Source organism: Gasterosteus aculeatus, chromosome 14 (assembly GCF_964276395.1).
Source record: "Gasterosteus aculeatus chromosome 14, fGasAcu3.hap1.1, whole genome shotgun sequence".
In the NCBI taxonomy this organism is placed as follows: domain Eukaryota; kingdom Metazoa; phylum Chordata; class Actinopteri; order Perciformes; family Gasterosteidae; genus Gasterosteus; species Gasterosteus aculeatus.
The window spans coordinates 1,814,872-1,842,467 of NC_135702.1; the positions used below are offsets into that span (position 1 = coordinate 1,814,872).

General features: G+C 51.4%; 1 protein-coding gene across 7 annotated transcripts; it reads left to right on the forward strand.

Annotated features, from left to right (window-relative positions):
* Positions 1-289: 289 nt before the first annotated feature.
* Positions 290-26,402, forward strand: pitpnm2 (phosphatidylinositol transfer protein, membrane-associated 2). 7 transcript variants are annotated; one of them, XM_078088765.1, is made up of 28 exons: positions 290-584; positions 4,035-4,100; positions 9,039-9,250; positions 12,705-12,919; positions 13,451-13,572; positions 13,684-13,917; positions 14,021-14,350; positions 14,433-14,528; positions 14,744-14,848; positions 14,926-14,990; positions 15,247-15,337; positions 15,439-15,592; positions 15,684-15,873; positions 15,950-16,069; positions 16,160-16,362; positions 16,569-16,744; positions 16,842-17,012; positions 17,099-17,242; positions 17,664-17,825; positions 17,962-18,195; positions 18,491-18,639; positions 19,164-19,280; positions 19,513-19,629; positions 19,721-19,869; positions 19,979-20,128; positions 20,726-20,909; positions 20,984-21,112; positions 21,525-26,402. In XM_078088765.1, the coding sequence occupies exons 3-28, from the start codon at positions 9,173-9,175 to the stop codon at positions 21,888-21,890; spliced, it is 4,251 nt and encodes a 1,416-aa protein (XP_077944891.1). In that variant the 5' UTR covers positions 290-584; positions 4,035-4,100; positions 9,039-9,172; the 3' UTR covers positions 21,891-26,402. The 7 variants fall into 7 exon arrangements, with proteins under 7 accessions (XP_077944891.1, XP_077944895.1, XP_077944892.1 ...); XM_078088769.1 differs by lacking the exon at positions 4,035-4,100 and having other exon boundaries at positions 372-584; XM_078088766.1 differs by lacking the exons at positions 290-584; positions 4,035-4,100 and adding an exon at positions 5,944-6,092.
* Positions 26,403-27,596: the final 1,194 nt, after the last annotated feature.

Genomic DNA, 27,596 nt, shown 5'->3' on the forward strand with positions numbered 1-27,596 from the left:
CGTTACAGGTTTTATTAATAATGTGAATATTTAGCGTTTTGATATATATATATTTGTATACTTTTAGATGAAATCCTGAAGGCAGAACTTATTCTTCATTATTCCTGCATCGTTCTTCCACCATTGATTTAAGCGGTTTCACAAGTGAGTTTTTATAAAAAGACGTTTTTAACGCCCGCAGGCGGCGCTCCGGCGGGCGGCGCTTCTGCCCCTCCGCTGTCCCGTCACCTGGCGTCATCAGCCGCCGGCAGCACGCCGGACGTGGCCGACACAACCGACGCGTTTTTTCGGGTGATGGAGGCGGAGCGATGAGATGAGCGGCGGCGGCGGCGACTGACGGAGCAAAAACACCACCGCGGAATGAGCAGGAGGGCCCCGCACCGCCCCCCTCCGGTGTGAAAAAACAAACTCACCCATCACCGACCGCTGCCATCGGGCTCGTCTTCGTCACAATCCCGTGCGAGCTGCGAAAAAAAACGCGCCGTCAACTGGCAGCGACGATGCACCGAGGCCCGGCGAGGAGAGCCAGCTGAACACCCGCAGAGGAGCCCGCCGAACACCCGCAGAGGAGCCCGCAGACGCAGGTGAGGCGTTCGTTGTTTACCGCCATTCAAACGTTCATGCAGTCGCACCATTAGTATTTCGTGGCAGTGTTTGGATGAGCTGCGGAGGTTCGTCACCAGAACAGCTGATCGATATTATTTATGTGCTGGTTGTTTGAAGATAATCTGTGTGTGTGTGTGTGTGTGTGTGTGTGTGTGTGATTGCAGCTGTTAAGTCTCGCTTATCCGCCTCAGCCAGTGAAATCGTAGAATTAAACAACAACCACGTACAATCTCCGCACGTAACACGCGCGTGCACGGCTGTAATGTAACCTGTGTGCACCATCAGGTAGACGTGGTGTTTCCTGATGATTCACACACCAGAGTTCCTCTGCAGGACGCTCGGGATGCGTTTGCTTCATTGATGCGAACCAGATGAATAACCTGCAGCGACGTTTCAGTGAAGCTGCTTCGGCATCAGAGGCTGAAACACGCACTGGACGCGCCTTTCATAATGAGCAGGAATGCAGCGATCACCCATTGATTTGTTTGTTGTTGATCAGTTGTTTGGACAATAGTGAAACACCACAGGACCCTGAAGGACACCTTCAGATGGCCCGTTTGTGTGTGATCAACGGTACAAATTGGGAATATATTCAAACACACAGGACAATAAAAAGCAGCAAAAGAGGCTTTGTGAAATTAGTTTGTCATTCCTTATTTGACAATTGACTAATACTTGTTTCAGCTCTAAAAAAATGAGCATCCTCTTGGTACTGTAAGGGATTTTTGTGCTATGACATCTCAAAGACCTGCTTACTCTCTAAGTATGAAAGTTGACCCGTCCTTGCCCCAGATGTCCCGTACAGACTGCAAGCAGCGCACCACAGAGTCTATTCTTAGACCCTGGAGGTGGAAACGCGTGGGATTCTCGCCGCGCTTTACACTTATTTCCACGGATGCTGCAGTGGAGCCAAAACCTTCTAGGAAGATCGCTCTGAACCTGGAAAGCGTTTCAATCAACTTAAAAATAATCCGCGTCAGAGACTCTTCATGGCCTGTGTGACTCTAAACGGACCATCAGTCACTAAACGAACGTCACGCTGTGTTGAAGAAGACTTGAAACTGGGGACTGAGACCATGAACTCATGTTTACAATGTTTACTGAGGGAATAAATCAGGAGAGAAGTCGAGTCGTTTTCTCGTAGATCTCGTTGTTTGTCCTCGTATCTCTGGGGATGAGGCCGATGAGGCGAGAACCACGAGTGTCCTCCTCACTGGGGTTCTACCCCGGAGAACATCTGTCCTGATGTTCCACCCGACGGTGGATCCGAAGTGGTTGTCGACCAACGGGCCGACTTTACATCCAAAGACTTGACCTGCTGTTGTGTGCGTGTGTGTGTGCGTGCGTGTGTGTGTGTGTGTGTGTGTGTGTGTGCGTGTGTGTGTATGTGTGCGTGCGTGCGTGCGTGTGTGTGTGTGGTTGGAGTGAAAGTAGATGGAGCCTCACAGGATCTGATTATCGGACAGAATGATTAGGTTTGCTTTAATGAATGCTGTTAGGAAGTGGCCACCGCAGAAAGAATGAGTCATGGTATTGATTCCCGCCCCCTCCTTCAGTCGCTCCTTGTCCTTTACCTCCTCCCTGTACCCCCTTACCGTCACGCCCTGCCCTCCTCTTTTTATCCATCCGCCCTTCCTCCTCTTTTCTTTCACCTCAGCCCCTTAACGTTCGTCTTGTCCGGCGTCTTTCTGCAGAGACGCATCGGAGCGGCTTGTGGAGCTGAGCGTTGCATACCAATGGCAGCATGACTCGCTCGGCGGTACAGTCTGGGTGAGGAGGAGGAGGAGGAGGAGGAGGGAGGTGGGGAGCTGAAGAGGAGGAGGAGGGGGGGGGGTGGGGGTCTTGTCACGGGATCCCACGTCATCGCAGTGTGTGGAATCTATTTTTAGCAGGATAAACAGAGGGATTCCAGCCCGCTGATCACGGCCTCACAGCCGGGCCGGCGTGGCGGGAGGCTGGAGACGCTCTGGTGGGGCGCGTGGACGTGAATGAACAGCCCCCCCCCCCCCTCACTCAAGAGGAACACTGTGCCACAAATAGACCCACGAGCTCCTCGTCTGTCGCTCTCTCTCCTCGTCACGCTGCCTCGCATGCCGCCGCATACCGGCACGTGCCATAAAGTCACATGGGGCGGTGAAGCGTAACGAGCGCGGCTACTTTAAGGCATTTTAAACAATGAGTGTTACAGTCATACTTCATGTTAAGTCCAATTTGCCGTGTTACATATTTTTGCACATATTCATTATTTTTTGCCTTCAACGGTTTTGAAGTATTTTATTTACCTCGACTGTCTTTTTAGCCCAAGAGACGGCTGTGAACATTCCTTCACCTTTTTAAATCCGGATCCATACCTGCTTCTGATGAAGCACCGGGCTTTGTTCTGGCCCATCGAGGCGTCGTGGCCTCATGCAACATTCACACGCGCACACACATGTGCACACGCACACGTGTTGCCGCTGCTTGCGTGCTAACCGCCACATGCTAACAGCTCCATGCTAGCGGTTGCGGTGGGATTCATCCTCTGGGAGCAACGAATGGGGCCCCTCGTGTTTGGAGGCGGTCCTGTGACATCGTGGCGTGACTCCTCCCTCGACTCTCGCCACGCCACTAATCCGCTGATGCATCTGTACTCTTAATAGATGCTTAATCTCTGTGACAAATGAAAGTGGACCGAGAGCCCCCCCCCCCCCCCCCCAGTAAATTAGCCTGGGCCACAGTAATGGTATTGCCCCCCCCCCCCCCACATGTTCATAAAGTAGAGAGAACATTTCAGTCGATCATCTCGTCTGTGAAGATGCTTCATTCTCTCCGTCATCTGAAGCTGTTTTACTTTGTTTCATTCCTCACATGTTGTTCACTGAGCGCCGTTATAGATGCACGACGGCCCAGATGAACGGCGTGAGAGGCAATTACCCCCCCATCACCCCCCCCCCCCTCCCCCAGACAGTGATGCATCGCCGCCATTTACCCGAGCGTAGGACAGCAGAGCAATTTGAGAAGCATCACATCTCACCCCCTCCGCCATCACGCTGCTCCCTGCCCCCCCCCCCGACCCCCCTCTCCCTCCCTCCACCTCCACCGCCGCCCTGAGCTAAAAATAGCTCGTCCTCTCTCATCACCCAGCCGCCGCGTCACGGCCGCGTTCACTCTCATCCGCTGCCCACGCAGCCTTCTCCCTCCTCCGTGATGGGATGTTTTGACTGAGACGATGTCGTCGGGGCGGCGTGCGGCGTGCGGCGTCCTTCGGGGAGCGGAGATCCTGGTTGAGGGCGGAGTTGATGACAGTTCTGCGTCCCGTGTTTCTCAAACTGCACCGAGGAAGGAAATAGTGGCTTCCGTGTTTTAATGGACGCCTCCGACCACACACTCGTTAAATGGACATTAGCAGGATGTGATTGAGCCTCATCCGGGCTGTTTCTCATTCACAGGGAGGAGGGAGGAAGGAAGGAAGGGAGGAAGGAAGGGAGGAAGCCATCGCTGAGGATGGACCGCAGGTCAGTGACGTCTCATCAAACAATTCAGTCCGCTTATCAGAGGAGGAGGAGAAGGAGGAGGAGGTGTTCACGCTGAAGGAGCAGACTCCTCTGAAGGGTCTCCAGTTGGTCTCCTGATGCCTTTTTTAAAAGATTTAATGACGTAAGAACGAAATTCTGCTCCACAGATTTATATGTTTTTTCTTTGGAAATAGTAAATGATTATTTTTTTTCACCTTTTGGTGAGTGAAACAATCTGAGAAGCTTTAATGAAATGAGTCAAACTAGATCTGCTTTAATCTTGAACATGCATTTTATTTGCTTAACTTTTGATTATTTAGATATGAAATTAGTAGCTACAGCTATCAGATAAATGTTTCCAAATAAATCAACGTGCAGTAGAAGTATAAATTAAATATATATGGAGACATTCAACCTCAATACAAGAGCCATGAGATGAGAAGTACGTCACCGTTTGGTACAACATTGAAACCTAAAACCGTTGGAATCCACCAGCAAATTCAGCCGGGGGGGTCGGTGGGGGGGACGGTGGGGGGGGGGTCTGGTCCCGGCTCGCTGGTTGATACCGGCGGGACGAGGAACAGGTGTGCAGACAGACAACTCGACAACATCACAGATTAACAGCTGCAGCAGGACCAGATGTTCACGTCGTGCAGAGGTTGATTCTGTTAAGGTGTGTTCTGCTCATGCTCCGATAGAGTGTGTGTGTGTGTGTGTGTGTGTGTGTGTGTGTGTGTGTGTGAGGGTGAGGATCCCTGCAGACAGAACCAGATGCTGCTGCTGCGCTTTGTGGTGAAGCGCGTCCATCAGCCTCTGGAGCTTCGAACCCCAGAAGAAGCCGTCGGGCTGCAGGTGGTTTATTTATAAGCTGAAACCCGCTGGGACGCGTCGGCTGGATGTGATTAAAGCGACGCCGGGAATGAGTCGTCCTCTCGTCACCCGAAGCAGAGACGCGCTCGTTCTCTCCGGTGGACGAGAAGATGAGAACTCGCGCGCGTGTGTGTGTGTGTGTGTGTGTGTGTGTGTGTTCGACCGACTCCTTCGTCTCCAAGTCTGAAACCATGGCAACGCCGTCACGTCATCCACACCGTAACCACGCCGCGGTGAGAGCGTCCGGAGGCTACGTGCGCGTTGTCCAATGAGTTCAACATGAGTTCATCACGTACGCGTTTAAAGAGCTTTTAGCCGCTGAGCTGTTTGTGCCGACAACAATGTTTGTGCTTATTTTCTATTGTTAAAGTGCAAAATGATTTCTAGTTCCAGTGTGAAGATTTGCAGGTTCCTTTATTTCTATTTCATTAACATTACATCATTAATATCTTGTAAATGTTGGAAAAAAAAGTAGACACTTGAAAAGGTGACTTTGAACTTCTTGTTTGCCAGATTTAATGGATAATTGTGTCCATCCGACTTTATTCAGTAGAAGAAATGGAAAGCGAGTTTTGATTTAATATCGTCTAAACGAACAATAACGAGGTTCCTGGACGGTCTGAAGGAGTCTGTTAGCAAATTAAATTCCATTAAAAACCGATTCCTACTAATTACAAATGTAGCTCTGTGCGCCCCCCCCCCCCCCCCCCTACAGAATAATATTCACCGTCACGGGCTCGATGTTGCTCTCGTGCTCCGGTACGTTTGTCTGACACGAACTCGATGAGGAGGATCATGGGAGGAGAACCGCCCCCCCCCCCCCCCCTCGGTGACGGAGAGCGATGTTCACCGAGGAGGCAATCAATCCGGCGGGCCGCATCACTGTCGGCTGCACCAATCGGGCTTCAGCCTCATGCGTCTCCATGGTGACAGAGCTTGGAGACAGCGAGGGGGGCCGAGGGGGGGGGGGGGGTAAACAGTGCAGAGCTGGACGGAGGAAGAAAACGAGGAGGAGGAGGGAAGAGCGTCGAATCCTTCTCTTATTTCACAGTGAGGGTTTAGCGAGTTGCGGTGGGGGGGACCTCGGCCCGGTGGATCGGTGCTCCGGCGTAAATGAAAACGGTAAATAAACCGCAGCGTGAATGAAGAGGGAGGGGCGGGGGGGGGTTGCTGAGGATCTGCAGGTCGGGGGGGGGGGGGGGGGGCAGCGGCGCATTGGGTGAAGTTGTTGCCGTGGAGCCACGTGCGCTGATCCACGAGGAGACGTCGGACGTCACCTGAACCCGACGATCGTAGATGAGCTCTGAACCAGCTGATGATGATGATGATGATGATGATGAAGACAGCAGGTTTGAATGAGCAAACGTCCCCCCCCCCCCCCCCGTTCCCTCCCCTCCCCTCGCCGCTGAGCGGAATGCGTCACGCCGCGGTGTCCGGCGGCTTCTGGCCCCCCGACGCCCCAGAATGTGTCACGTGCTGTAAATATTGACGTTTATTTGAGGAGGTTCTAGTAGCTTTGCTTCTCACACGCGTGCGGATCTACTCGCTCCGGCTCTTCTTCTCTGTCCTCGCCGTAACGTTACGGCCGATGGTTTGAGTCCTTCTAACGTTGGTCTTTTCGGCGCAGTGCTGCTCACACAGGACGCGGAGGTGTGTGCGCTCCACCGCTGACCCCCCGGGTGGAGCTCGGGTGTGGGCTGAGTCCCGCCGGTGGGCCGGAGGTTCTCAGGGGATCGGCGGGGCGTCCGGCGGGCGGCTGGCGTGTTTAATGGGCCGGAGTCTGAACGCCGGAGGCGAGCCGGCAGCCTGTCCCCCCCCCACAGACGACCAGGAGCTCCACCGGGAGGCCTCTTGGGTCCGACCGCGTGGACACGAGCTCCCGCCGGCTTTGCCTGGAGGTGTTTTCACGTGGAGGCCGATCTTCGGTTGAGGACATTAGAGCGGGCGGAGCGACGCGGCGGAGCAGGGAGACAATTTGTCCCGCGCGGCGGTTCGGATGCTCTGTGGGAAATTGTCCCGAGGGGACTTTGTTTGGGTCTGAAGGCCCGTCGGCCGTATGAGAGGAGAGTTCTGAACAACAGAACCTAATGTGGCTTCTTACCGGGTATTAAACACACACGTTAAAGTTATACTGACATCAGAAGCTCGAAGGGGAAAAATTGTGCCGTAATATAATCAAAGTTCTTTGTTTTGTTGTTTATTTATTTCCTACATATTTTGCTGCGTTGTTTTGGCCGTTGATTAATCAGCCAATTAATTACTTATCTCGACAGACCCCAAACGTCTGTGTTCCTCAACGATCTTAATCGCGTGACCTCGTCATTTCTCCTCGCTGTTCATTTCTGCTGCTGACTCGCGGCTCACTTCGCTGACGGAGACAAAAGGGAGTGAAGAAAAGCCTCCGTCTCTCCGCTTGGGTGTCACTTCTCGACCGACTCTCCTTCTGGTGGGGATTTACTGTGCGGCTATGAATAGAACTTCTTCTGTGGGTCAAGGACTTGTTCTTTACTGGATTCTCCCCTCTGTGACTATGTCGCAGCACTGGGCTCATTCAATAAGGTTGTTATGCGGTTTTACAACCTGTTGCTATTGTTTGTCAAAAGCACCTTGAATTAAATCACTCACTGTGGTTCTTCAGTTGTAGCTCTACATTATAATATTTTTTAACGCATTTGAGGTATTTTATAAATGGAAACTGCTATTTAAAATATCAACGTTGGAGAATGGCTCAAGAAGATTTTCAGAATGTTGTATCGTCTGAAAATCCCTTAAAGGGTGACTTAAATATTATAATATTATAATATAGATATCACTATCTTCACCTTTTTGTCTTTCAGCTTCTAAAGTTTTATATATAAACTCAGGAAAAATGGCCCGGAGTATTTTAATTATGTCTTTAGAAAATATTTTGTGGCAAAAAAGGTCAAATGTTTTGCAAAAAAACAATATATGTTCGGTTGGAAAATTACATGGAAAAAAAGTAAAAAAAATATTGTGGAAAAAAAGGTCAAATGTTTTGGGGGAAAAAAGTAAAATAATATTAGGGAAAAATATTTGGGGTCCAAAAATGTCATCAAAAGAAAAGTTGATGAATGTTATGGTGGAACATTTCATGGAAGTGAAGTCTAAAAATATTAGGTTGAGAAATGCCATGGGGAATAAAAATGTTTAGGTCAAATGTTCTTGGAAAAAAGTAAAATATCAAGACAATTAACAAATCTAAGAATATTATTATGGGAAAAAAATATGATGGGGGAAAAAATATATATATGTGTTCATTGTAAAAAATATTAGGTCCAAAATGTTTTGGGAAAAAAAGTCAAAATATGTTTGGTCCAAAAACGTCTTTGGAAAAAAAAGGTAAATGAAGCCTTCAGCTTTGCTCACACTACTTCCTGACCTCTACGGTTCAACTGTTGCAGCAGCGTGACCAAACATACATAACCTAATCATGCACAGATGGTCACACACTTACACGCACAGACACACACACACACACACACTGCCCTGTTGACACGTCGCCTCCTCTTTCCCTTCATGTTAAAAGCATCAGACGGACAGTCCTTTTTATTAAGTCCCAGATTAAGGGTCATGTGACTCGTGACCTCGTCGGTCGGAGAGCTTATAACCTCACTTTTACTTCTGTCTGATGTGAGTCTTAAATAATGTTATTTTCATGGAATAAGTATTCTAAACCATTACGTGAAATAGTAACAGCCTAATAAAATACATTCATTCAATTTAAAATGTTCTTAAATGAAATTACAGAAGTATTATTAGAAAAGTAACTGAAAGGGTTAAACTAACTCCGCTTGGCTGAATCTCCAGCCTGCAGAGTCCGTTGGGATTTAGGTTGTTGGGAGATTTCAGGGATGATGCTCGCCCGCTGGATTAGCTTGTAACAGATCTGTGGAGGCGGGGGGAGGCGGGGGGAGGAGGGGGGAGGTAATCCTTGAGACAAACATGCAAACTCCTCCTCTGCTTTTGTAAGTAAGCTGGAATGTAAATCTTAAACCTTTTTACTCCTACGTCGTAAGGAGTCGTGTTTTGTGTGTCTCCTCTCCCCAGGCCTGAATAGTGATGACCCCCACCCTCGTCGTTTTGAGCATGCTGCCCGGGTAGCAGAGAGGCTCCGCCCCCAAGAGAGGAGCGCCCGCCCGCTTCACACCAACACACGGAGTCGGCCCAACTCGAGCACCGCCATGCTGATCAAGGAGTACCGCATCCCCATGCCCATGAGCGTGGAGGAGTACCGCATCGCTCAGCTCTACATGATCCAGGTACGGTAACGGGGGGGGCGGGGATTCCCTGTGGGGCGGCAGGCTGGGGAGGGAGGGGTGGAGGTTAGTGTTTAAGGTGTCGTCATGTGATACGGTACCAGAACGAGAGCAGCGAGGTCACAGGGTGACATGGTGACATGGTGCCATGGTGCCAGGGCCAAAGGGTCACATGGTCACATGGTTGCATGGTGCCAGGGCCAAAGGGTCACATGGTCACATGGTTGCATGGTGCCGGGGCCAAAGGGTCACATGTTCACATGGTTGCATGGTGCCAGGGCCAAAGGGTCACATGTTCACATGGTTGCATGGTGCCAGGGCCAAAGGGTCACATGTTCACATGGTTGCATGGTGCCAGGGCCAAAGGGTCACAGGGTCACAGGGTCACATGGTTACATGGTGCCAGGGCCAAAGGGTCACATGGTCACATGGTTGCATGGTGCCAGGGCCAAAGGGTCACAGGGTCACATGGTTACATGGTGCCAGGGCCAAAGGGTCACATGGTCACATGGTTGCATGGTGCCAGGGCCAAAGGGTCACATGGTTGCATGGTGCCGGGGCCAAAGGGTCACATGTTCACATGGTTGCATGGTGCCAGGGCCAAAGGGTCACAGGGTCACATGGTTGCATGGTGCCAGGGCCAAAGGGTCACAGGGTCACATGGTTACATGGTGCCAGGGCCAAAGGGTCACATGGTCACATGGTTGCATGGTGCCAGGGCCAAAGGGTCACATGGTTACATGGTGCCATGGCCAAAGGGCCACATGTTCACATGGTTGCATGGTGCCAGGGCCAAAGGGTCACAGGGTCACATGGTTGCATGGTGCCAGAGCCAAAGGGTCACAGGGTCACATGGTTACATGGTGCCAGGGCCAAAGGGTCACATGGTCACATGGTTGCATGGTGCCAGGGCCAAAGGGTCACATGGTTACATGGTGCCAGGGCCAAAGGGTCACATGTTCACATGGTTGCATGGTGCCAGGGTCACAGGGTCACATGGTTACATGGTGCCAGGGCCAAAGGGTCACATGGTCACATGGTTGCATGGTGCCGGGGCCAAAGGGTCACATGGTTGCATGGTGCCAGGGTCACATGGTTGCATGGTGCCGGGGCCAAAGGGTCACATGGTCACATGGTTGCATGGTGCCAGGGTCACCTGGTTGCATGGTGCCGGGGCCAAAGGGTCACATGGTCACATGGTTACATGGTGCCAGGGCCAAAGGGTCACATGGTCACAGGGTGACAGGGCTAAAAGGTCACAGGGTCACATGGCCGGTGCTGTTCGGCGGACCAGATGGTGCTGCCATATGCCTCCAGATTTGCTCTCGTGAAGATGTATAGATAAACACACAAGAGAAAGAAAAGAAGAAAACAAAGATTATTTAGCAAATCAAAAGGTAAAAACAAAGACAAACACATACATGGACTAAAGCATGCAGAGAAATCTCATGCACATTAATACACACACACTCTTCCGGGCCTCCTCCTCAGTGTCACAGGAGTGCCGGTTACCACGGTAACTGCTGACATCAGCTGCAGCGTGGCATCATTTGTTTGACATATGGGTGAAACGAGAGAGGCTGTCTGCGTTACCATGACAACGTCTGAGTGACCGGGGACACCTAAAGTCATTCGCATCTGTACGCGGGGTGGACACAATAACAGGAACACCCCCGTGTCGTAGTAGATTTGTTTACTTTTAGTGAAGCCTTATTTTGGAAACACTGACGGGGGGACAAAGGGAGAAAGACGTGTCCTGTCCTCTTGATTCTGTCCATCATCTTGTCCCCCTCACATCTCTCTGCGTCTCCGTCTCATCGGAGCGGGCGGCGTCTGAGGGGCGGCGAGCGGCTGATGCGCCGCGTGTGTGCAGGGCGATAACGTTTGCACGAGCTTTCTCCGTCCCCCCCCCCGCTGACAGGTGATGGAGGACTCGGATCAGAGACCCTCAGCTCTTTTTCCTTCTTTTACCTTTCTGCTCCTTCGCTGATTTATTCCTCTTAGGAACCAGTTTTGTGTGTTCGTTTCAAACTGGATGATCTCTGTTAGTCACATGACATCGCTGCTCATCGAGCCACTACTCTTTAAATAAATGATAACTTATGAAATTCCTAGAAAAAAAATTCTATGGAACAAATTAAAGGAAAGAACGGCTTGATTTAAACATGAATAAATATTTATTCACTATTCATTCATTATTAATAATGTTATTTTCTATAAATCGTTTTTATTATATATATTTTTTCATATTTAACATATTAGACTTCTGATCACTGGACTCTAAAAACAAGGAATTAGAGTTCATTAATTGTTATAGAAACTGCTTTTTACCTATAATTCTTATCAAATGACATCGTTCTTATGAGGAAATATTTGTGGAGATTATTTGGAAAAGTAAAGCAGCTCAGAGGAAACGAAAGGTTTTACTCCCACTTGCATTTAAACTGCAGCTGCAGGTCGTCTGTGACGGTTTGACAGACGTGTTTTATTCCCTCTGCATCACAACGAGCTGTCACATCCGTCGTGCTCACGGAGATTCATGGAGAAACGGCGTGCGGGCGGCGCACGCGAGCAAAGTCATTTGAGGCCCGAGGCCCCTCGCATAAATTACATTACCTGCTGGATTACAGCAATTTTCCAGCTGTTTGCCTCCTCCGACCTTCATTACGGATCCCACCTCCCTGAAGTCTGGAGGAGCGACGGGCTCCGTGTTCAATCGGAGCGCTCCTTCTTGACCCCCGTCACCCCACTCCTGCTGTTAATAACGATCGCCGTCATTTGCATTCGCGTGGCGCCGTTTCCTCAGCGCTTCACAGCGAAAGGAATGAAAGCGCTTTTCAATCACAGGTGTGGCGGCGGGAATACGGCCGAAGCTTAAACACCAAGAGGTTTACGGGCGAAGCCACATGGGAGAGATGATTCCTGGTGATCTGCGTCACGCGTACATCACGTTGGGCTCTGGATGTTCACGCAAAGAAGCTCCAATCTGCATAATGATGATGGTTTTAAAACCGTATTTAACCCCCAAAGAAAAGCAGCACATTTCATAAGCTGGAGGCCGAAGGCTGATGAAACCTTCCCCGACGAAGTGACGAGTCGACGCCTCATTTCTCCGGCAGCCCATCGAGCGAAAGCAGGAAGTGGAGGTCGCCCGAACGCTATGAACCCCCACAGGAAGTGACCTTCCTCCCGCCGCTGCTCGGTGTCAAAGAGAGGAGATGAAGACGAGGGGGAAGAGATCCGTGGAGGAGCGAAGAAGACGTGAAAAGAAAAAACAAGTTCCTTTTGTTTTGCTCTCCAGCTCCTCACTTTCCTCCTGACGCATCATCCATCCATGAAGCTCCACGGGGGTCCAGGTCCCCGGGGGGGAGAGTAGATATATAGATATCGGGGGGGTTTTGCTTTTATTTGTATTTGTGATGAATCCCAGCGGTTCCTCTTGTCCCCCCCCCTGCAGAAGAAGAGCCGAGAGGAGAGCTGTGGCGAGGGCAGCGGGGTGGAGATCCTGGAGAACAAGCCCTACGAGGACGGACCGGGGGGGTCGGGTCAGTACACGCACAAGGTCTACCACATCGGCAAACACATCCCCTCCTGGTTCTGTGCCATCCTGCCTCAGGCCGCCCTGCGGGTGGAGGAGGAGTCCTGGAACGCTTACCCCTACACCCGAACCCGGTGAGGGCCGGTCCTCTCGCACGCACACACACACACACACACACGATTACATAACGGGATTTCAGCCAGCTGGCCTCATTTAAAGTAGAGTGGCTGAACTCTTAGTGATAAAACATTGCTAATGGATTTCCCTTTTTATGACTTCTGGTATCGTAAATTGATAAAATAACACTCACTTGATGTTGCTGATGGAGCCTTTTTCTTTGTTTGGAACAGTTTCAGCTGAATGATCATCTTTTTATATCTCGCAGGCGACTTCATTTGTGGATTAGCTCAGTGTGTCCCTTCAAGGATTTAATTATTTCCCCCACAAACGGCCAAATCGCTTTGGAGGATTCGCTTCAGGGAATCTGTTGCATTAACGTCAAAATCCACATCTGCCCCCTAAAAATCCCCCCGTCCTCCATTAGAGAACAATACAAGTGACAGAAGCAACTTCCAGAGAGAAAGCAAAGCACAAACCCACGGAGGACGCGTGGAGTCACAGATTTGGTTTTGATGACGATGTGCGTTTGTCTCTCGTCTCCCCAGGTACACGTGTCCCTTTGTGGAGAAGTTCTCCATCGACATCGAGACGTACTACAAGCCGGACACCGGCAATCAAGTGGACGTCTTCAACTTGTCTTCTGCCGAGAAGAGGCAGAGGACCGTGGGTAAGAACGCGACGCCGTTTGAATACTGATGAATCATGAAGCTCTCGCAGGTGTTGAGACACCTGGGCGTCAGGCTGTGCAGATTAATGCCACCTTGTCCCCACCCCGCAGACCCCATAGACATCGTGAAGGACTACATCACTCCTCACGAGTACCTGGTGGAAGAGGACCCCAAGCTCTACCAGTCGGTGAAAACCAAGCGCGGCCCGCTGACGGACGACTGGATCGAGGAGATCAACCAGGAGGCCGGAGAGTGTCCCGTCATGTGCGCCTACAAGCTGTGCAAGGTGGAGTTCAGATACTGGGGCATGCAGTCCAAGATCGAGCGCTTCATACACGACGTGGGTACGTACGGCAGCACTCATGATGAAGATGAGATGTCCTCAAGACACTTGGATTTGTTCCTCACTAGAACTCACTAGTCCTTGTCGCCCCCCCCCTCCTGCAGGTCTGCGTAAAGTGATGGTTCGGGCCCACCGGCAGGCGTGGTGCTGGCAGGACGAGTGGTACGGCCTGACCATCGAGGACATCCGGCAGCTGGAGCTGGAGACCCAGCTGGCTTTGGCCAAGAAGATGGCCCAGTACAGCGAGGGCGGCGCCGAGAACAGCGGCTCCTCCGCCAGCCAGGACCAGGGGCCGGGGGCCGAGGCCCCGGGGTCGGCGGCAGAGGCCGACGGGGGCGGGGGAAAGCTGGGGGACTCCCTGGAGACGCGCGGGGAGCTCACCAAGCAGTGGTCGACGTCCTCCAGGTCCTCCAACAGGTCGTCCAAGAGGGGCGGTGAGGACCAGACTCGAGGGGCTGATGTTTGGAAGTGCGCTTGTGCGCATCGGAGAATCACCTGGTGCACTTTGCTCCGCAGGGAGTCCGTCTCACCAGAGCATCTCGGAGTGGAGGATGCAGAGCATCGCCCGAGATTCCGAGGACAGCACGGACGACGAGTTCTTCGACGCGCACGGTAACGTTCCGTGTTTTAAGAGGAGCGCCGCTCGGCTCCCGGATGATGATGATGATGATTACCTTGTATTACACCACTAATATCATCTGTGCAGCACCTCGAGGTTTCCTTCCTGTTGTTTTCTGCTTCACGTTGTATTTGATATGGAGGGACATGTCCTCTGAGGCTGAGGGTCCACGTCGTGCATTAATCGCGCCCCCCGGTGTTTCTCGCAGAGGACTTCTCTGACAACGAGGAGATGTTCGCCAAGGAGATCACCAAGTGGAGCTCCAACGACCTGATGGACAAGATCGAGACGATGGAGGCGGACGAAGCACAAGGTCCGTGTTTCTGTCCCCGTCGGATCCAGTGAGCCGTCCCCCCCCCTCGTGTCTCTAATGGCTTTGTGTTCCCACAGAGATGTTGTACCAGGAGTCGGGCGGCGAGTACTCCATGATGAGTAATGAGGAGAGGCAGATGGAGGTACGCGAAGCGCCCGTCACTTTGTTCTCACTGCATTCATCTCTTCTTCTTCCTTCTTTCTTCTTTCTTCTTCTTCTTCCTTTTTATGGTAAAGTGCAGTTTGAGTGTAGAAATACTGCCGCGTTTTACTCAAACTCTCCAAAACCATTTTAATGGAGATAAAAACGTCTTTTTAAATGTCTCCTCCCTTCACCTTCTCTCAGCATCCTTTAAACACTGCGTCCTTCCTGTCCGTCTCCCGTCCCCTCACCTGCAGGACTGTTCGTCCCAGCAGTGTCTCCAGTCGGCCAAAACCCACGTCCTGGTTCTGGTGCTGCACGGGGGGAACATCCTGGACACCGGCTCTGGTACCGAGACCCGATGCGAGTCGCACTCGAGTGTCACTGTGCGCGTCGGTGGGTCTGTGATTGAGGCGCTTTCAGCCCTCTCGTGACTTCTTCTCGTGCAGGCGAACAGAACAGCAAGCAGGGCGACCTGAACACGCTGAGCGGAGCCTTCGAGACGGTGATGGGGGTCCACTACCCGGCGGCGCTGGGCCGCATCGCCATCCGGATGGTGCCCTGTCCCGCCGTGTGCGTCGACGCCTTCTCACTCGTCTCCAAGTGAGCCGCCACTCTTCATCAATGAGCGAGCGTCGTAAATGACCCGCGGTGCACAGGTGTCAACACCTCCTCCTCCTCCTCCTCCCTGCAGCCTCAGCCCCTACAGCTACGACGAGGGCTGCCTGTCCAGCAGCCAGGACCACATCCCTCTGGCTGCGCTGCCTCTTCTGGCCACGTCGGCGCCGCAGTACCAGGACGCCGTGGCGGCGGTCATCCTGCGAGCCAACCAGGTGTACGGCGACTTCGTCCGGTCTCTGGAGGGAGCGTCTTTCAACGGCCAGGTGAGCCTCCCGGCGCTGTCCGCCCCCGCCCCGCGTACCGACGAAAGCGGGTTGACGCGGCTCGCTGTTCCTGCAGGTGTGCGTCATCGGGGACTGCGTGGGCGGGATCCTGGGCTTCGACGCCCTGTGCAGCAGCTCGGTGACGGTGTCGGAGAGCCAGAACAGCAGCAGGCGGGGCAGCGCCATCAGCGTGCAGGTAAGCGGCCTCTCCGACGTCGACGCACCCGGAGCAAAAGCCTCCAGCCGATTAGCTGTGGAGCACATCGCGTCCGTCTCCGTCTCCCAGGACACGGAGCTCCTCTCGCCGGGCATCGTCATCAACAGCGTCGCCCCGTCCCTCGAGGGAAGCCGCCACCTCAGCCGCAGCAACATCGACATCCCCCGCTGCTCGGGCCCCGACGACCCCAAGAGGCCGCTTCCGCGCAAGCGCAGCGACTCCTCCACCTACGAGCTGGACACCATCAAGCACCACCAGGCCTTCCTGTCCAGGTGCGTCCGCGCATTAGCATTAGCATTAGCACTGCACACGGACATTTATTTGACGAAGGTCTGGAGGAAGATTAAGATCCGTGAACTTTCAGCGACGAATTTGTGTTTCTTTTAGATTTTTCTTTGAGTATTTTAGATTAATTTAGTCCATAAATTGTCTTTTAAATGAATCAAATCCCTTTCATGCCGTCCAACGGTGCTTTCAGCCTCCACTCCAGCGCGCTGCTCGGGGAGCCCGGCTCGCGGCGCTCCAGCGGCAGCACGATGCTGGAAGGAGGCTCTCTGGGGAAGTTTGACTTTGAGGTGACGGACTTCTTCACGTTCGGCTCTCCCCTGGGGCTGGTGCTGGCGCTGAGGAAGACTGCGGTGCCCACGTTGGACGGTGAGGAAGGCCGTTTGCGCCGGCTTCTCTTCCTGTTGCGAGAGACGGGCGGGTGTGTCTAGCGTCTCCCCCCCCCCCCCCCCCCTCTGCTCTGCAGTGTCCGCCCTGCGTCCGGCCTGCCAGCAGGTCTACAACCTGTTCCACCCCGCCGACCCGTCGGCCTCGCGCCTCGAGCCCCTCCTCGACAAGCGCTTCCACCTGCTGCCCCCCTTCAGCGTGCCGCGCTACCAGCGCTTCCCTCTGGGCGACGGACACTCGGCCCTGCTGGGTGAGTCCCAGAGTCCTTCACGAGGGGCGCTTCGCCGCCTCGCCGGTCTGCACGTCGGTGATGTTCCCCTCCCCCCTTTCCTCTAGTGGAGACCGTGCAGAGTAACCCCCAGCTGCTGATGGAGTCCGTCGGTTCGATGTCCCAGCGCTACCAGGACAGCAGCGTCACCGAGACGTCCATCCCCGTGCCCGTCCTCAACTGGCAGCTCCTCACCGACGGTGCGTATCCAGGTCAGCTGACGCTAAGCTAAGATAACCGCTTCAGCGATGCTGGCTTCTCATCTAACTCTAATCTAGTAACGAGATCTAGTAACAAAACAAATAGATTGATGTCTGATGAAACTAAAATCATTCCTCTTACTTTCGTTTTCGATGGACTTTGGTACAAACACTCTTTCTTGTGCAATCAGGGATAATTGGAGATGTTTCTGATGCACTTTTCCTGTTGGATTGTCCTCTAAAGCCTTTGCTGCCTCTCAGGTTCTGTTTACCGCTCCATGCAAGTAGCAGCTTTACACTCGTTATGAAGAAGCTGCTGATCAACAGACTCTGTGGTTCTGGGTCGTGCTTCAGAACTTTTGTTATTTCTTCTTCATGCCTGCAGGCGAAAGCAAACCTTAACTCCTCCCACTTTCTGCCCGCCCCCCCGCAGCCGACTCTCTTCCCTCGCACGTTTTCGTGGACGGCCAGGTCCCGTCGCCCACCTCCCCGGGTCTCCCCCACCTCCGCTGCCACCGGCGGGCCAGCGAGGCCAGCATCGCCAGCCAGGTGTCCGGCATGGCCGACTCCTACACCGCCTCCAACATCGCCACCAGTGAGTCCACCGCCGCCCGCGTGCGTCTGCTTTCGGGGGGGGGGGGGGGGTTCCGCGCGCGCCGACAGTTTGACACGTTGACGCTCTTGTTTCCTCCCCCCCCGACACGCCTCCCCCCCCCCCCTCCCCCCCTCAGCACGCGAGCCCGATGCCGGCCCCTGTAAGAGGCCCGGCCTGCTCGCCCAGCTGGCCCTCCCCTACAGTAGGTTGGCCTCTCGCAGCTCCTCCCTGCGCTCCAGAAAGACAGTCCGCCGGGTGTTCCCCGGGTCGGAGCCCGTGACCTCTGACCTCACGCCCGACGTCGCGGCCGACGTCGCCGACTTCAGCTCGGCCCCCCCGTCGCCGGGGCTCCTGAAGAACATGGAGAAAGGTACCCGCGGAGGACGCGAGGGACGGGCGCCACGCTCCATGCTCGTTCCCTGTGACCTGTCCTTCCTCCTCTCGGATGGTCCCCTCATAGTCCTTGTTGTCCTCCAGTGTCAAACCAGACCCACGACCTTCTCTCAGAGCAGAGAAGGTTCTCAGAGGCTGAGTTTTGCGTTTCAACCCCTCCCAGCAGCTCCTCGCCGTGTGGTCCTCTGCCTCCCCGTGAACCCTCTGAATCCTCCACCCTTCAGGCTAGCAGCTGTCCCTGAGCTCCGTCTCTGCTCGTCTGTCCCCTGCAGTTGCTGCTCGGTGGTGGGGCAGTAAGAGGATGGACTACGCCCTGTACTGCCCCGACGCCCTGACGGCGTTCCCCACAGTGGCCCTGCCGCATCTCTTCCACGCCTCCTACTGGGAGTCCACGGACGTGGTCTCCTTCTTGCTGCGACAGGTTCTTGCTGTTATTATTTCCTCCTTTAAGATTGAAAGTGTGTTTGTTCGATGAGGACGAAATGTAGTTCCATAGATGTTCTCCAGATGATGAACCCTGCTGACTTTTGTTGAGGCTTTGCTTCCTAACTATGTTTTATTTATTCCGTTTATCTGGTCCAAATATTTTGTATGTTAATTGATGATGAACATGGATGACATCATGCTAGCATCGTAGCATTGTCATCGCAGCATGTTAGCATACTGACATTAGCATGAACGTATTATTTCCTCATATCTGCTTTGTTATACAATTTCTTTATTCTACAATTTTTGTGGATAATAAATTAATTCATTTTCAGCTGCACTCTGGAGTTTTGTAAAATGTACGAAGCAATGTGTCCTGCAATGACTTGATATATAGAATATATCATTTTGAGCTGTGGCTGAACACATGTGTGATGAGCAGAATCATTTAAAACCAGCAGGATAAATACAGATAAACGTCATGGGCCCTTTTGAAGTAAAATGAACAATCCTCCCCAGGTGATGCGACACGAGAACTCCAGCATTCTGGAGCTGGACGGTAAAGAAGTGTCTGAATTCACTCCGTCCAAACCTCGAGAGAAGTGGCTCCGCAAGAGGACTCATGTTAAAATCAGGGTACGGTCTCTGTCCCGTTTCCTGCACACCTGAATATTGACGTGATGATCTATTTCTACCGTTCGGTTTGCATCCACATCCCTTTTCTTTTAACTCAATAAATGATACATGATTAAAGAAGTGTCTCTAGTGTTCCTACAAGCATCTGCTGCTGGACACTTTACTACAATATAGACATACGTGTACTTTACTACTCAGTCAGCGTCATACTCCATCACACGTCTTCCCTCAGAACGTGACGGCCAACCACCGGGTGAACGACGCCGTGTTCACGGAGGACGGAGCCCAGATGGTGACGGGGCGCTTCATGTACGGCCCGCTGGACATGGTCACGCTGACCGGCGAGAAGGTACGGAACCAGAAACCCCGAGTTGTGTGTCTGCGAGTGTCTCGTTGAGGCCCGGCAGCCTTCACAGGACCTCTTGCGTTTCTCCCTGCAGGTCGACGTGCACATCATGACGCAGCCCCCCTCCGGGGAGTGGGTGTTCTTCAGCACGGAGCTCACCAACAGCAGCGGCCGCGTCTCCCACCTGATCCCCGAGGGACGGAAGCTGGGCATCGGGGTCTATCCCGTCAAAATGGTGGTCAGGTGTGCAGAGTTTTCACCTTTTCCTCTCAAGGCGGCTTTAAATCTGCTGCTTTTTGGTCGTGACGCCCGTCTCCCCCCCTCCTCCTCCTCCTCCTCCCTCCCGCCCCAGGGGCGACCACACGGTGGCGGACAGCTACCTCTCCGTCGTGCCCCGGGGAACCGAGTTTGTCGTGTTCAGCATCGACGGCTCGTTCGCCGCCAGCGTTTCCATCATGGGGAGCGACCCGAAGGTCCGAGCTGGAGCCGTGGATGTGGTGAGGTGAGGGCCTCGCACACGCGTCCCACACGCATCCCACGGTAACATACAGCGTATATATATATATATATATATATATATAATATATATATAATTAGTGGTGGGCATAGATTAATTTCTTTAATCTAGATTAATCTCACTGTAATCTTGGAATTAATCTAGATTAAGGTAGATTAAAATAGCTCATTTTAATTCTGCCGAAGGCATTTAGAATATGTCTGCTACCCAAATAATTACTAAAAGTCAGTCTTTGAGAACAGGTTTCTCGCGCCAGGTGGCACATTAGACCAGGGCCGTGCTGCTCATGGTAGTTCGCCTAGCAGGTAGTTTGTAGGCTGGATCACCTGTGGCCGCCTGAAGAACAAGCTCGACCCCGTCATCTTCTATCACGCTGGCGGCAATCCACTGAGCGAGGACATCCGTTAGCTTGGCCGATAGAGCCGTGCCGACGGGCTCGCCTCGGTGTCACTCAAACATAAGTGTGGTTCCCTCGTCAGCTCACAGTGCAGCATTCCGTGTTTCCTCCGGTTCTGCGCCTCCTTCATCAGGCCTGACGCGTCGTTTCCCTCTGCGTGGTTGTTGCTCCTCGTGTCCCTGCAGGTACTGGCAGGACTTGGGCTACGTGATCGTCTACGTGACGGGTCGCCCCGACATGCAGAAGCAGCGCGTGGTGGCCTGGCTCTCTCAGCACAACTTCCCCCACGGCATCGTGTCCTTCTGCGACGGGCTGGTCCACGACCCCCTCCGCCACAAGGCCAACTTCCTCAAGAGCCTCGTCAGCGAGGTACGACTTTTTGTTTTCTCCTCCCCGACGACGTGCCGGAGGTCTCCAACGTGCCCCCCCTCCTCTCTGTTCAGGCCCAGATGAGGATCTTCGCAGCCTACGGCTCCACCAAGGACATCTCGGTGTACTCGTCCCTCGGCCTGCCCCCCTCACACATCTACATCGTGGGGAGGCCCACCAAGAGGCTGCAGCACCAGTGTCAGGTAGGCCGAAGGTCCTTAATCCGAGAGTCAAAGCTGAGTTCATCTTAGCAAAAGTTTTTCTTTGTCGAGCCCATTTCCAATCATTAAACGAGAACATGAAATAGTTTTCATTGAGTAAAATGAATAAAAGAGGTGCGAAGGAACGAATATCCACAGATGATTAAGAACGAGTGAAAAATTTACATTTTAACAACTTTTTGACTGCTTTATTTTTTTTAAATAGTTTTCATTTTGGATCATTGTTATTTTAAAGAAAACCAGCTGAGCAGTTTAGACGTGAAATGTCCCAACGGGACATTTTATAAGCTGGTGTGTTTTATTCTGTTGAATCTTGTTTAAAAACGTCTGATAAGTGACGTTGTGTGCGAGTGGTGACGGACCAGTGAACCCAGTCTGCTTGACGTCTCCCCAGTTCATCCCGGACGGCTACGCCTCCCACTTGTCCCAGCTGGAGTACAACCAGAGGTCCCGGCCCGCCAAGTCCGCCAGCACCCGCATGGTCCTCCGCAAGGGCAGCTTCGGCCTCGGCGCCGCCGGCGGCGAGTTCCTCCGCAAGCGCAACCACATCTTCCGCACCATCTCCTCTCAGCAGGCCGGGGGGGGCGGGCCGGCCTCCCCCGCCCAGCCGGGCCGGACCGAGCGGACCCAGAGCCAGTGCGAGGTGGAGCGGGACCGGGGGGTCGGGGCGGCGACCCAGAGGAGCATGAGCATAGCGGCGGGCTGCTGGGGCCGCAGCGGCAGCGCCAAGGAGGGCAGCGGGGGGGTCGCTCGGCCCTAAATTAAGGACCCGCCGTGATCTCTGGACTGGACGCAGACCAGAGATCAGGGAGGGGGGAGGAACGGGGGGGTTTGTATTTTAGAATACTCTGTAGCATGACTCTTTTACTGTACTACTTTTATAGGATACATCATTAACTAAAGTTAAGGACTAAATGATATAATGTAAGCCTTAAACTAGTCTCGTCTAACGGGACCCCCCCCCCCCCTCCAAGCATCCATGAGCTCAGGACAACCTGCAGAGCCGATGAGCTTTCGCCTGCTTCAGTCCCACCGAGCGGCAGCGACTTCGCCCAGAAAGGACGACGAGTAAGAGCTGGATACTGAAATCAGACAAAAGACACATTTTCTCTCTGGTTTCCATCCAGTACTTATTGGTTTGTTAATACAGAAAGCGGCTCAAACTCAACCACTCACAACAAAGCTGAACTTTATTAAATGTCAACAGTACACACGTCCAACATGAGCACGGTGACCTTCAGCGGACGCAGGCCAGCGTGCTGACGCGCTTTAAATGTCAATGCGACTAATTGAGAAAATGTGTCTTTTTAGTAGTTCTGGTTAACCGATGGTCTTGCTTCTCGTCTGAGTCACAGGACAACTTTGTTCCTCACCGAGAGGCTCCGTTAGTACTCCGTTAGTACTCCGTATAGTACACCGAGTATTTTCCCTTTCTGCGTGGCCTGTGGGCCATCCGAGGCCTTAACATCCACCCGCACTCAGCAGACAAACAGGGCATGCAGCGTTACAGCAACAAGACTCTGTGCAGTCCACCGCAACGATCCCTTTATATATTCATCCGCTTGCAATACCTCCCATCCACCCGCTGGGGGCGTTCTGTTCTCCACCCGTGCTGCTGCTGGACACACACACACACACACACTCCCCGGCCTTTTGCTCGTCTGGACGGACTGACGGAGGACAAAGGTGGTGTTTGTGCTGAGTCGGTGTTTAGAGGCGCTGTGTTTCCACTCACAGTGACCTGGACATTTTTCAGTATTTTTACCAAAACGGGACAGAAGTGATTCAGATCGATCTTTTCTGTGGTGGATGTGGAAGAAAAATCCCCGGCGCCCTCGTGGGAGCAGACGCCACTGCTGCTTCTGTCTACTGGACTGTATGTTTTTATACAAAGAGGACGTAGAAGAAGAAGCAAACACACATCTCCGATCCAACAACACACACTCCATCTTTGTAGGAGAGGTTCACTCTTCTTCAAAGTCTGTCTCAAAACTCAAGCAAAAGTCGAGAGCCCGATTGAAGAGTGAAACAGCTGTTTACTGAAACTTTAGACTTTTTAGACTCCAGAAGTCCTAATATTTTAAATTTATGATAATCCTGGACTTCAGGTAAGGCCTTCTGTCTCCTGGTGTCCCCCAAGGCTCCATCCTGGGCCCTCTTTAGTTTTCATTATATACGTTTCCACTGTAACAACAGATGGTTCTCTACTTTCCTTTGGGGATGTCAGTGTAGCACCACAAAGAAAAGATGTTTACGCACATCGGCTTCAGATCGACGCTTTTGTCCTTCATCACGTTCACTGGAAGCACAAGAAGAAGAGATCCATGAAATATTTAATTCACACAGTAGTGTTCAAAGGTCGGTTATTCCAAATAGACTATTTGTACATGGGACCTACCAGAAAACATGGTAAACTATGATATATGTCGAGGTAAATTCAATCAGTATGAACAGGAGAAAAAAGCCGTATTAAATAATCTTCCGTGCGTCTGACTGTTGTTTTGCTACGGACTTGAGAAGGTGTGAACGTCTCCTCTGAAAGCCGGAGAGCTTCGGGTCGTCGACGCCGTCGATGTGCGCTCGGCTTGCACCGCACAACGAGGAGCGCGTGATCGACATCGTCTTCAGCCCTCCACCAAAAGCCAAAACCATCCTCCGAATACTGTAGTTAATCAACTGTGTAACCTCATCGTTTATTGCACTAGTCAACGGTGGAAATATCCAGTAGTTACCATCTCGTGTTGCTACATCTGAACACCTCTGTAGTGCATGACACTTTTTATTGGTTTCAGGGTAATAATGATAATTTAGGTAAATGTGCCAAACAGTGCAGAGCTTTAGAGGAGAGTGTTTAGACCAGGGGGGATTTTCCAAAGTGTGACACCTCCATCTTCCTCTCATTCACCGTTCTCTTACTTCTGGTTGGAAGATCATCAGGACGTGAACGGGAAGAAAGGTGTTCGGCTGGAATGTTTTGTGTTTCGGCAAATAAAAAGTGTGCCGGCGAAGGTGTTGGCACTTCCTGTCCACGTTGTGCCAGTGAAGCGTACAGACATCCGCCATCGGCGCTTTGAAACACACACAAAAAAAGGTGTTTCTGCGGCAAATCCTGCTGCTTTGAGAAGGAATCTGAACATCTGGGTGTTGATCCTCCCAGTTTGAACCCCCCTGATTTAGACTCTACCCAGCCATGTGTTTTGAGTGAGAAGGATGTAACTCACTTCCTCGACCGGATGTCGGAGATTCTACTCCTGTTTCGATCTGTTATCTGCGTCTGAGAAGGACTTTTAGAGGTCGGGCGTGTCGCTCTAATCGTTGACAATAAGCTTTTTACGGAGCTTGAGCTTCTGCTGTGTAGTGAACGCCATGTTTTTGGCTCCCAGCCCGTTTGTTGAATGTCTGCCGTTTGGATTGTGAGGCTGCTCAGTGTACATACTGTACAGATGTATATGTAGGACTTATATGGTGGAGAACTATTTATTTACCTAAAGATCATTATGATGTTCTGGAAATTTCAGGTGAAATATATTTGAAGAAATGTAGCATTTTTATTTGTGGCTTCGGTGGTCGTCACGGCTACGGACCAACACAGGAAGGGGTTTTATTTCATCATTTTGGTCGTTTTTTTAAATTATGTTTTTCTTACCAGTGCAATATTGTTGTTAGTCACAGCCACGATCACAGCAGGGGGCACAATGGACACACAAACGCACACCTGGTGAGAGCTGTTTGTACCCGAGCTCCGCTCTTCTTACAACCCGCCGGGCGCTTCAAGGAACTCGTTTTCATAAACCGGAGTCTTTTCTCAGCATGAAGAGCGTTTTAAAAAAAGGCGGGAAGGAAGCGGCTCAGTTTAAGAGCCGCCGCATGTCGTCCAGTCGGATCGGAGCTTCGTAACCGTCACGCTTCACGGTGATAAAAACAGTCATGTTGTCCGCTACGTCGTCGCTGTTTAAAGGAAATATATATCCATAGATTCCGCTGATTATATCTGAGAATATTACAATTATTGCCACGTTTTGAATAAGACTTGTCCGGGGTAGTTTTTGAAATGCACAGTCCAGTGTTTTAATTACTGCGGAGGTTTTTCTTGTGTTACCACTTTTTAATAAAGCACCTTCTTAAGAAGAAGAAATACGTTTTTAAGAAATTACTTTATTAATGGTTAAAGGAACAGTTTTCCCTTTTGGAGAGTAGGACGTAAGGTCGACACCCCACCATGTTTTATGTTTTATTTAGCTTTAGCTTTAGCTTAGCACAAAGAATGGGAGCAAACCGCTAACCTGAGTGTCAATGCAGCTAGAAAATAACTTCAGATGAATAAATGCAGAAATGACTTCATCTTGTTATTAGAAGATATGAGGAAACCGCATGGGTAATTATGAGTTGATTACAAACCGTTTAAACAGCAACGGGACTTTTATTAAACTGTTAAGTCATTAATAAATCTATACATCTTGCATAATAGGTGCCTTATTAATAAGTTGTACAAAGATCTATATGATTTAATGATTGATAAATCCAAACTGGATGTTAGACGTAGGTCTCTGACGGACATAAACAATTTTAAATGTCAAAATATGCGGTGGCAATGATTAAAATATATTTTGGATGTATGCAGTTTTAGATTTGGGCTTGACATGCTCATGTATTTAAATTCACCCTGTTATTTAGCATTTGTAAGCATCATAAACACTTAATAACTGTGATTGCTTTAAAGTAATTCATAAGATATTTAATAGGTTAACACCCCCTACATTATAAAGCATCTATATTTGGATAATGATGGAATCTTTAAAGAACATAACGTTGTTATAAACATACGTTTGGGTTTTAGATTAAAATCATAAACATTATTAATCCTGCCTGCAAATACATGAGTACATGCACATAAACAGTCAGGATCTTTCACATTTCTGTTCTGTTTTTAAGCATTTATACATATTATACATGCTTCATAGGATGGGCTATAGTCATATATGTGTAACTGTTTACAACTTCCAAAACATGAAGTGTTATGAACCACTCATTAAGTTATAATATACTCCTAAATGCTTTAAAAAGTGTTTTCATTATTTTGTCCGTACCAGTATACCGATGGTCCGCTGATGAAACCACTTTGTGTATTTGATGAACAACGCTACGGTTTCAGGTTCTCTCGTCTCCTGTTTCATTTGTGTGCGGGCAGATCGGGGTGACCTCTGACCTCTGCCCGACCTCCGGCTCTGCCCACCATTGTCTCTTCTGTGGAATAAATACAATTGGACGGTAACGCGACATGTTTGTGATTTGACTTTGTTTATACTCAAAATATAGCTGTGAGTAACTAATGGCTTGCTGTAATATTGAGAGTCCTCCAGGAGAACCGGCAGGTCGACATTTGTGGTTTTGATTGAAATATATTTACAGCTATTTTCGGCCTTTTATGGACTCAATATTATTAGATGATATCTAAATTCTGAGTCCATTTAACATACATAGTATTTAAATTGAATAATACTAATACAATTAGTTAATTGAGTCGACAGAGCTGCACAAATAATCATGCAGTTCATCTATATTTAGTAAATAGAACAGGAATATGTAAGTATGTATATATTTTATTTCAATATGCATTTTTCCCTTCATTTTGAATTTCCATTTTTGTGCACATTACAATTTTGTAAAGCAAAATTTCAGGAAGAAAAAAAAAACACTTGCATGTATGCAGAAAATATTTGTTCAACAAAAACAGAACCAGGTGAGTTCTCCTGTGACGCAAACAGCTTGGTGAGTCTCGGGCGGAAGCACCTCGTAGCACCTGAGGCTGGTAGCGCCTCGTAGCACCTGAGGCTGGTAGCGCCTCGTAGCACCTGAGGCTGGTAGCGCCTCGTGGCACCTGAGGCTGGTAGCGCCTCGTGGCACCTGAGGCTGGTAGCGCCTCGTGGCACCTGAGGCTGGTAGCGCCTCGTGGCACCTGAGGCTGGTAGCGCCTCGTAGCACCTGGGGCTGGTAGCGCCTCGTAGCACCTGAGGCTGGTAGCGCCTCGTAGCACCTGGGGCTGGTAGCGCCTCGTAGCACCTGGGGCTGGTAGCACCTGAGGCTGGTAGCGCCTCGTAGCACCTGAGGCTGGTAGCGCCTCGTAGCACCTGAGGCTGGTAGCGCCTCGTAGCACCTGAGGCTGGTAGCGCCTCGTAGCACCTGAGGCTGGTAGCGCCTCGTGGCACCTGAGGCTGGTAGCGCCTCGTGGCACCTGAGGCTGGTAGCGCCTCGTGGCACCTGAGGCTGGTAGCGCCTCGTGGCACCTGAGGCTGGTAGCGCCTCGTGGCACCTGAGGCTGGTAGCGCCTCGTAGCACCTGGGGCTGGTAGCGCCTCGTAGCACCTGAGGCTGGTAGCGCCTCGTAGCACCTGAGGCTGGTAGCGCCTCGTAGCACCTGAGGCTGGTAGCGCCTCGTAGCACCTGGGGCTGGTAGCGCCTCGTAGCAC